This window comes from Otolemur garnettii, unplaced genomic scaffold (assembly GCF_000181295.1).
Source record: "Otolemur garnettii isolate 467f Iridium unplaced genomic scaffold, OtoGar3 scaffold00018, whole genome shotgun sequence".
Classification (NCBI taxonomy): domain Eukaryota; kingdom Metazoa; phylum Chordata; class Mammalia; order Primates; family Galagidae; genus Otolemur; species Otolemur garnettii.
In genome coordinates this window covers 5,247,213-5,257,500 of record NW_003852413.1, presented here as the reverse complement: position 1 = coordinate 5,257,500, position 10,288 = coordinate 5,247,213, and the positions used below count along the sequence as shown (strand labels likewise).

At 52.7% G+C, this 10,288-nt stretch overlaps 1 protein-coding gene across 1 annotated transcript in view; it reads right to left on the bottom strand.

Moving 5' to 3' along the window:
• Positions 1–10,288, bottom strand: part of MXRA7 (matrix remodeling associated 7) — a 31,637-nt gene that overhangs the window by 2,701 nt on the left and 18,648 nt on the right. The window contains exon 4 of the mRNA XM_023511187.1: positions 6,234–6,327. Within this exon, the coding sequence (XP_023366955.1) occupies positions 6,234–6,327 (94 nt within the window). The remainder of the gene's footprint in view (positions 1–6,233; positions 6,328–10,288) is intronic.

The window sequence follows — 10,288 nt, the reverse complement described above, 5'->3', positions numbered from 1 at the left end:
GGAATCACATCCTGATGCATGTGTGGGCATCTCCCTGAGTGAACATAAATTATTTCATGTGGTTTTTTTTTTTTTTTTTTTTGAGACAGAGTCTCACTTTGTTGCCCTTGGTAGAGTGCTCTGGTGTCATAGCTCACAGCAACCTCAAACTCTTGGGCTCCAGAGATTCTTTTGCCTCAGCTTCTTGAGTAGTTAGGACTACAGGCACCTCCACAACACCTGGCTGGTTTTGTTTTGTTTTTTTTTTTTTTGCAGTTTTTGGTTGGGGCCGGGTTCAAACCCACCACTTCCAGTATATGGGGCCAGCACCCTACTCACTGAGCCATAGGAGCCACCTGAGCCTGGCTATTTTTAAGAGACAGGGTCTCGCCCTTGCTCAGGCTAGTCATGAACTCCTGAGCTCTAGCAATCTACCCACCTCAGTCTCCCCGCGTGCTCGGATTATAGGCATGAGCCCCCACATCGGTCTTATTTCAAGTGGTTTTGAGGGCTGGGATGTTTGTATATTTTTAACAGGGTGGACCTATGACTTCCTACTCTACTGGAGAGTGAGGCATCAAAATGAAAAGTGGGCTCAAATTTACATGGATTCAAAAGAGGTTATTATTATTATTATTATTAGACAGAACCTCAAGCTGTCCCCTTGGGTAGAGTGCCGTGGCATCACAGCTCACGGCAACCTCCAACTCCTGGGCTCAAGCGAGTCTCCTGCCTTAGCCTCCCAAGTAGCTGGGACCACAGTGCCCGCCACAACGCCTGGCTATTTTTTGGTTTCAGCCGTCATTGTTGTTTGGCGGACCCGTGCTGGATTTGAATCCACCACCTTAGGTGTGTGTGGCTAGCGCCTTACCCACTTGAGCCACAGGTGCTGAGCTCAAAAGAGGTTATTTTTTTAAAAAACAAAGCAAACTGAAAAAACACACAGTAATCGAGATCATCTACTCAAAGTTTATTGGACTGAACAAAGGCTGATTACAGAGCTCTAAGCCATCAGGAGTACAGGAGGCCTGGTGCCTATAGGCCTCAATGATCAGAAAGTTTCCAGATAAACCTAGATAATTACACTCAGAGGGAGTCGCTACTCATTATAACAGTAAGATCCTAGCCTGGACAGGCCATCATGATTGCTGTTTGGGTACACAAGAGTACATTCTCTCTTTATCACGTGGCTCTGTGTAGCAGGCATTTACTACGTGGCTGTTCTTTTATTGTTTGTTCTGCTCTAAGCCCTGAACCTAAGGCCCAAGAGAGAAGGCCACTGGGAATGCACGCCCCAAGAGTGGACAGTGGACATTTCCCTGCCTTCCATTAATGAAAAAAATTTCTATAAACTTATTGCTTTAAAAAAAGATTTAATCAACAAATTTAAACAAATTTATTTGATATAGTATAAATATTGTCAAATATAAAATTCCAAGAAACCAAATCTGGTACTGATCTGATTATGTAGGTGAAGTTCTTAATAATCTATGAAACCCTCTAGGAAGAGGTATAGTCAGATCTATTTTAAGCTAACATTATTATTGCTTCTGCCAAAGCAAAGGTGGAGATTTGGCTAAGCTGATAAGATCAGTGAAGAAAAGGCTGGATCCAAACCTCCTCTAGATAAAAAATCAGAACAATGACCAAGTCAGTTCCTGGCACTGCTTCTCTGCTGCCCAGTAATCAATATGGTGTCTTCACCTCCCCTCCCACAACTGAGCCAGCCAGAAAGAAGGATGGCACCCCCAGCCGGAAGAGGCACATCCACCATCCCTGATGGAGCTGGTCAGCTCAGGTGAGCTCTGCCTCATTTGTCTGTCGGACCTCAAAGTCTTTCATGGTCTGGCTTCAGTGAGAGCACAGGAGGGCTGGAATGAACCCATACTCTGGTTTTAACATGTAGAAGCTGCTGGAATTTGGTGGGAGCTAAGGTTTAAAGGGTGTGTGGGGAGCAAATCTGAGTGGTAAGAAAAATCAAACTCCAGGGGCTCTTAAAATCCTTCAGCTTAACAAAGCAACCCTCATACATGGGGACAAATGACTCTAAGCAGGGCAGAGTCAAAGGCAGTCCCCGGACCCTGCTAGACAAGAGGAAAGTCCTGACTGAGGGTCTCTGGCTCAGCAGATCCATGGAGGCAGGACACACCCCGGAGCTGCCTGGGCACCTTTCTGGGGGTTTCCATTTAATCTCAAGCTTTTAAGATGCCAAAAGGAAAAGGCCTTTAGGAGGAGGCTAAGGATAACTTCGTTATTCTTCAGTTCTGTAGAGAGAAATAGGGAAAAAAAAGGTAATTTACTCATCTCATCTTTCATGTACCAAGGGAGAGGAAAAGGGGAAACTGGGATGAGGAAGGAGAATGTTTGGAATTGCAGAAGCCAAGGTTTCTCAACCGCCTGGCAGTTTGCTTCTCTTGCAGCAAGATAGTCTGTGCCGCAAAGCCGGCGGGTCCTGCTTGGAACCCTGCAGCCCCGCGACCTGCGCTCAGCCCTCTTCGAGGTATTTTAGGGACGCGGGCAGGTGAGTCGCGGGGCTTTCTGATGCTTGGCTGTGTGGTTGTGCTGGCGACGTTCCTGTCACCCTAGCCAGTATCCCCTTCCGGCTGGCTGGGTCTTGTCGCCTCTGGGGATTCTGGCTCCCTAGCGCGCAGCTTCCCAGGGCCCAGGGCGTGTAGTGTGTGGGGCGCAGCGGCCGCCAGGCCCGTCCCTGCGGCGAGAGGGCGCCCTCTCGCGGCCGCGGGGCCGACGCGCGCCTGCGGCTGGCTTCACCACATCAGATTCAGGAACCAGAGACCTGTCCCCAGCTGTGCTTACTCCGCCTTCCCAGCCCATGAGATGCTAAATACTTTCCTCTACAACCGAGTCCATTTACAGAAGGAAGGCCTTGGTGTGGGTCCGGGGGCCTGACTTGCCAGAGCCAGCCCAGGCTACAACCTGGGGCCAGAAGGTGGGAGAACTGGTGGGCAAGAGCCCACAGCCATGCTTCTCCTTCCTGCCAAGCTGCACACAGCCATGCCCTTAAGAGCTTCACTAGCCTCTTTCTCAGGCAGCTGTCATCAGCCTGTGACTGGCCCAGCCACACTCTCAAGTTGGAGGTGGCACTCCCAGAGACGCTGCAGGGCACCCAGGGCCTCCCCCAGAGGCAGAGCCAATGCTGGTGAAGAGTGTGAATCTCAGCGAGGGGAGACCCAAGGAAGTGGGCTGACAGCCGCAAGCAGCGTCTTAAGCATCATCCGCCTCTGGATTTACAGACCAGACCACTGTTTGCACCACTGCCGCCCCCCCCCACCCCCACTATCCCCTGCAGAAGGAATCTAATCTGTGAGCAGTGCTAGGGACAGGGATGGTCCCATCAGACATGTGGGAGAACCGATATGGAATTTCCTGCCTCCAGTCCCACTTCCTCACTGTCATGCCCTGAAAGCTGTAACCAGAGGCTTCTGGGCAGCCCCGGGACAGGTAACCACTGACAATTTAGGCTCAGGATACAGATCCACTGGTGAGCCAATACAGTGAGGGGACACGCAGCACTTATCTGCTAACTAGCTTGCAACTTTTTTTTTTTTTTTTTTGCAGTTTTTGGCCCGGGCTGTGTTTGAACCCCTACGTCCGGTATATGGAGCTGGCACCCTACTCCTTGAGCCACAGGTGCAAGCTTGCAACTTGACTGGGAACCTTGAGTGCCAGGAGAGGGATCAGAAAGTAGCACAGAGCTGGGCTGGGGAGAATATGGTAGGCAGAGAAGAGTGGACCCTGCCACTGGCCTGGAGTTTTAGTAGTTTGCCAATAACATGCATGTTATTTTCTGTACTGATCAGTCCAGGGCAGCTCCCTGGACTCAGCTGGGACCAGAAGTGTCTAACAGCCATTAGCTCTCCCAACCCCTGTGAGACTATCGTGCTGAAGATGAAAGACAAAGCCAAACTCACCAGACTCTGCAACCCCAAGCACCACCGTGTGAGAGACAAGTAACGTGGCCCCAAGGGGCCCTACGTGGTGCCACATAGGGTCTGACCACAGCAGGGCAGGACAGGGCAGGGCAGGAGAGCATGCAGGGGTCACAGCATGTTGGAAAGCCAAGGGGAGCATGCAGGCAGGGGCAGTAATGGAAATGAACATGAACTCTGGCCCCGCCCTATGAAGTCCACCAGCCCCTCCTTCTCAACTCAGCACAAAGTGACAGCTGTGTGTGCAGAATGAGTCGGGGACTCCCCTCATACCCTTCTTAAGAGCAGCACTTTGGGCACAGTCTTCATCCCACAGAATAGCCAAGTGTGAACTGGTGTTCTAGAGACCCCCAAAGATTCAGTGGGAAAAGGCCCCTTTGGGCAATGGAGAGTCTCTGCTCTCTGAAAATAACAGAAAAAAGGATTCTCCCCATTTCTAAGGTCCCAGCTCTGAACACAGGGTGGCAGTGGCAGTCTGATGTCCAGCCTGAGGTCTTTCCTATTCTAATAGTCCCTCCAGACCCACAGTTTCCATCTACTTGCATGGGCAGAGACAGGCCAAGTTCCCCAGGGGCCTTTGAGGGCTGGCAGGTGTGCCAAGTTCTCTCTGTCCAGGGGCTGCAAACTTTTTCTGTAAAGGGCCAGGTACTAGTTTAGGATTTGTGGGTTGTGTGGTCTCTGTTGCAGTGACTCACCTCCGCCATTGCAGTGCATGCGAGATGGCACAGACCACAAGTAAATGAATGGGCACAGCTATGTCCCAGTCACATTGGATCAATACAGATAGCAGGCCAGATGTGGCCCCTACTGTGGTCTGCCAGCTCTCACCCTGATCATAAAATCCCGCCTATCCCAAAACTCAGGGTGTCTATTGTGCACCATTCAATCAACTGCCTCACCTTTGGGGCCCTAGCAAGGATACAAGGTGACACTATCCACTTTCTTGCAGGTCTTGAGGTCCAGGACAGCCCTTAGGGATGACAGTGCCCTCAGCCTCCCAGTGGGCACTGGCCCCCAGCAAGCTGGCCCATTAGGCCCACCAGGTACTTAACTCAGTCTCCAAGAACCTCTGCCCCCGAAAGGGGTCTTCTCTGTCAGCGATTCCTCGTGCTTGAGAAAGGGAAGGGCTCGGTGGGAAATGCATTAATTGGTTATGAAGGCGATGGGGGGAGGTCTAGACCACGTCAGTTGTTTGGGGGACACGTTAGCAGACAGTGTGAGGGAAACACTACTAGTCTAAGGAGTCAGGGTCCTTACCAAAAGGATTTGCAAGAATATTTGTGGCTCAGGACCTAAGGAACTTGCTACAGGGAAGTGAGGTCAGAGGTCAGCTCAATCCTGAAATATAAAGGCAGCAAACCCAGTCATGCCAAGAGGCAACGTTTTTGCCCGAGGAGTTGGGGGCTCCCACCAGGGTCTTCATCATGGCTGGCCTTACATAGCAGCCCTCACTTGCCCCAGGGGGAATAGCTGAGGTTTGGAGGGGCTGGAAGAGCTGATGCCAGCACCTGGGATGCGGGGAACAGGGCTCTCATGGCCCGAGTGCTCAAGAGGGCTGACAAGTAGCTTGGTGGGCAGCCTGGAAGTGGCTGCCGAGTTCTGCATCGCCCAATACTAAACCCCAAACTGCTACCTTCCACTTGGGAGAAGGGCCAAGCCCCACAAGCCCTCTGGGTTGGCAGGTTCAGAAAATGGTGCAGCTGCTGTTTAGACTTTGGTTTAACCAGAGGACCCCTGGCCACACGGCACCCAGAGCCCAGTCCAACCCTCTGTGCCTCCCCTGTACCTCCCTGTTGTCCTGTTGCCCTCCTTCAACCCTGGAGCTGAGAGAAAATGGGGGAGGACTGGGCGTGTCCAGACGTGTGTGGGAGAAGCTGCAGTTGCAGTGCCTGGGAGCTCCCTGGAGCCCACAGATAAAAGGCAGCCTGGGCACAGGGTGGGGAGGGAGGGAGGCTGGCTGTGGAAGGGATGAGCACTGAGAGGCCCAGGAGCCGTTCTGTCCACTGTGATAAATTGGTTTTGTCATGGACTCCACGCATTACTGAACAGCCGGGTCTGCTCCTGGCTTTCCTGGCATCTCTTTGTTTTTAGGTGGGGGGATGGAGGGGGTGGGCAGAAATGGACTCTGTGCCCATCACCGGTCACGTCATAGCAGCCTCCTCCCAGCCTGTGCCTCAGAGGACCATCTCCAGGGGTGCAAAAGGCTGCCTGGCTATTACCAGGGCTTGGGGGAGGCCTGCCCCCTTTCTCGGCCCTTCCATGGAAGGGCAGGACATTGGGGCAGCTGGGTGCAGGGGAGCTGCTTACCTCTGCTCCTCCTCCAGCTCTTCTTTGGTCATCATCTTCTTATACTGGTTCCCCCTCAGCTTCCCAGGGCTGTATTTAAAGGAGAAGGCCTCTCCTGCAGAGAGGGGACAAGGTCAGGCCGACCACACACTCCCCTGTCCTTTTCCCTATGTTAGCTTTTAAAGGAGCACCTGGTGCGAGAGGCCTGGGCCTCACAGACCACACCTCACCTCATTCCACACCTTCCCATTAAATCCTCCCAGAGGAAACTATCCCTGGCTCTGTCCTGGATGTCTCTTCCTGTCCCTCCCCACAGCCTCATCTGGAGACTCTCTCCCCTCACCCTGAGGCCAACCCATTGCTGCTGGACACTCACTGCACCAGAGAGGCAGGGCCTGCACCCAGGACCTCCCGGCTTCCTCCCCAGTTATTAGGAATCTGAAGAAGCCATAGCTAGCCCACACTGGGCCGTGTGAGTGACACAGGATGCATCCCAGCAGTCCTAGCACAGCATTATTGCTGAATAGGCGTGACAGAAGTTGCTGGTTCCTGAGCACAGACCCCACACCACCTAGGAACAGCCAAAGGGCAGCTGTCCAGGCCCGTGATGGCCCCCTGGGGCTGGACAGAGGAGAGGCAGGAACCACAGTGCCGGAGCATAGGCCAGGGGAGGCGAGGATTGAAGGGCAGGACAGAAAAGTTGAACATCCTTCTGGGGAGAAGCTGCAGAGCCCTGGCCAGCCCTGGGGACAGAGGCTGGCCGGCCTGTCCCTTCTAACTACCATTAACTCCAGGGACCAAGTGAGGGGGACATGATACCAGCAAATGTCTCTTTCTCAGTTGCTATTCTAGAAACAGCTGTCCCTCCAGTGTCAGGCGGCTCAGACACTGCACCCTGTCTGGCAGCAGGAAGAGCCAAGCTCCTGTGCTCTTCCAGCTTGTCAAACCATCTCCATGGAACAGCCAGGCATGGGCTCAGGGACAGAAAAAGTCCTTCCATAATAGAGGTTTTTTTTTTTTTTTTGAGACAGAGTTTCACTATGCCACCCTTGGTAGAGTACCATGGCGTCACAGCTCACAGCAACCTCAAACTCTTGGGCTCAGCCTCCCAAGTAGCTGTGAATACAGGGGCCCACCATGCCCAGCTATTTTTTGGTGGGAGTTGTCGTTGTTTGGCAGGCCCGGGCTAGATTTGAACCCACCAGCTCTGGCGTGTGTGGCCGGCACCTTAGCTGCGGAGCTACAGGCGCCGAGCCCATGATAGAGTTCTCTTAGGGTGAGAGGAAGAAGGTTCTGGATGTAAATTCAGAACCCAAATGGTATGTTGCGGGTGTTGTGTTTTTCTCTCATCACAACCTTACTTAGAGAAACCTGGTCCGCCTCCTGGGCTAAAACTTTTCCTTTGGAAGCAGTGACAGTATGTGCATAAGGATTACTTTGCTTGTCATTCAATCCACAGATATTTAGTGAGCGCATTTCTAGGAGGATGTAATGGTGAATAAAACATCCAGCAAGCAAGTGGAAGTAATTACAAAATGCAGTTTGCAGTTGGTCCTGAGTGCTCCTCAGACAAGGACAGCAGAGGTGGGAAGGGTTGTTGGGAAGGTGACGGCAGGTGGCTGGGGAGAGCCTTACTGCTGATGCTGTCACGGAGGTTGAGCGGGTGCAAGCCCTGCCATGTCTGGGAGGACAGACCCATCAAAGGGCCTTCCTGGTCTGAGAGGTGCAGGGTGGCAGTGAGCCAGGGAACAGTATGGTAAGAGGGGACCCCAGGCGCTTGGGACGGGACAGGGATCATCCTTCGTCTCTCCTCAATGGAAACCTCTTCCAACTCAGCCCCGGGCTGAAATGCAGAGACCCAGAAAGTTCCATTTTTCTGGGCCCTAGGACTCAGAGGCTGTTAATAGCACAGACAACGATGAGGCCAGGGCCTGGGGAGCTATTTTGAACAATCCCGGCTGCTGTCTGGAGCTCATCCTGAAGGCATGAGGGTTAGGTCCTGGTTGCCATGGAAGCCCAAGGGTCCATCGCAGCCCCTGCTCACACCCAGCACCTGCTTTTAAACCTGAAAGAGGAGACTGACAAAGAAAACCCACGAGGCTGCTTGAGACAGAGGGGCACAAAAAAGAAAAAAAAAAAAGAAAAAGGAAGGAAGGAAGAGAAAACCAAGTAATCTCAACATTAGGGTCATTGCATTGCTGTGTTTTGGAAAATTAAAACATAAAATTTTTTTTCCCAGCCTGGTAGTGACTAGGTTTCAATTTATGGGGCAAGTCTGATTAGCTTTATGCTTTCTGAGCCAGATAGGACAAATGCCTTTAACTTAATCACATGCGGTGAACCAGTGATACACAGATGCATCCAATTTTGCTAGACCAGGAGGGTTCCATGTAAGAGCCCCCTGGGGAAGGGACAGGCTTCCTCTTCCAGTCTCCTGTCACTTAGGGAAGTCATTTTAGTGACACTAATCAATTAGCCTCGGAAGCTGAGCTGCTCTCTGCAGAGGGGTTGGGGACAGCTGGAGCCAGAAGCCTTTCCCCCTTGTGCCTTGGTGGAAAGGGCAGGAGGCGTCTGGGAGTGGGGATGTCCAGGGCAGCGGCTCCCATAAGGAGGGTGGGCTCAGTGAAGGTACTGGGCTGGGTGAGACTGTGCCCTTGGGCTGTGCATCTGAGTGACAGGCACGTCCAGGAGAGGGGCCTGCTGAGGCTCTCTTGTCCTTGCTCAGGAGCCTCCAGCCTTGGCTCTGGCCTGCCTTCTGTACCCCCAAGTCGCTAGCAGGATCCTGGCGTCTAGGCAGCCATCTCAGGCCATCTGGCAGGTGCGGACCCAGGGCCATAGTTGCTGTGAGTCCCTTCCTTGAAGAAGACCTGAGAGAACCAACAGCAGGAAGCAAGGGTCCTCCCTGGGGAGGGGCTGGAGTGCCCTAGCCACTGTCCCTGATGCCTGAGAATCAGCCCCTCCTGCTCCTCAGAGGCCTGTGGATGGATAGGAAGGACAGCCCTGGAGCGCCCACCCACAGGGCACCTCCCTGCATTCCTGAAACCCTCTCTTTCCATGGCTCCTGCCAGCAGCCTACTTAAAGTCATAGCAACAGTCTTGCTTTGCAAAAAGCATGAACTATTTCAAACATACACAAAAATGCAGAAAGCAATAAGCCCTTCTCGTGCTGGCTGTACAGATGTGACAAATGCTAACATTTTTTTGTATTTGCCTCAGTTTTTTTTTTTTTTCATTTTTTTTTGGGCCGGGGCTGGGTTTAAACCCACCACCTTTGGCATATGGGGCCAGCGCCCTTCTCCTTGAGCCACAGGCGCGGCCCATATTTGCCTCAGTTTTAAAGCAAGAAACCATGACAGGTCCAGCAGAAGCTCCACTCTGTCTGCCTGGGGCAAGAATGCTGCCATCCATGCCAGGTGGGACTCCCAGCAGGGTCCTTGTTGTTCTCAGTCCCTCCCTCTCTATTCTCTGAGCTTCTGGCAGCCTGGTGGCCAGCAGAGGCCTGGGGGTTGGCTGGGGCTGCTCAGAAATCAGGCGTTCTCTCCTGGGGCCCTTATTGTGAGGAAGGTGGGGTAGCAGCCTTGTGAGTGGCTTTTGCCTGAATAAACTAGGTCTGTGTCCCCACGAGGTGGCTCACTCCTGTAACCCTAGCACGCTGGGAAGCTGAGGTAGGTAGACTGCTTGAGCTCAGGAGCTTGGGACCAGCCTAAAAAGCACAACTGCGTCTCCACCAAAAGTAGAAAAACTAGCTGGGTGTTGTGGTGGGTGCCTGTAGTCCCAGCTACTCAGGAGGCTGAGGCAAGAGGATTGCTTCAGCCCAAGAGTTTGAGGTTGCTGTGAGCTATGATCATGCCATGGAACTCTACCAAGGGGGACAGAGAGAGATTCTGTTTCAACCCCCCCTCCATAAAAACAAACTACATCAGAGATGTTTGGAGAGAAATGTGAAATGGTCCCAAGAGTTAAGAGGACAGACGTCAGGGTGCTCAGTGTCCTCACGGGATGGCCCATGCCTGCAGAGGACTTCGCTTTACAGATGGAAAAGCCAAGACTGAAAGTGTAGTGAGGCGGGGGGGGGG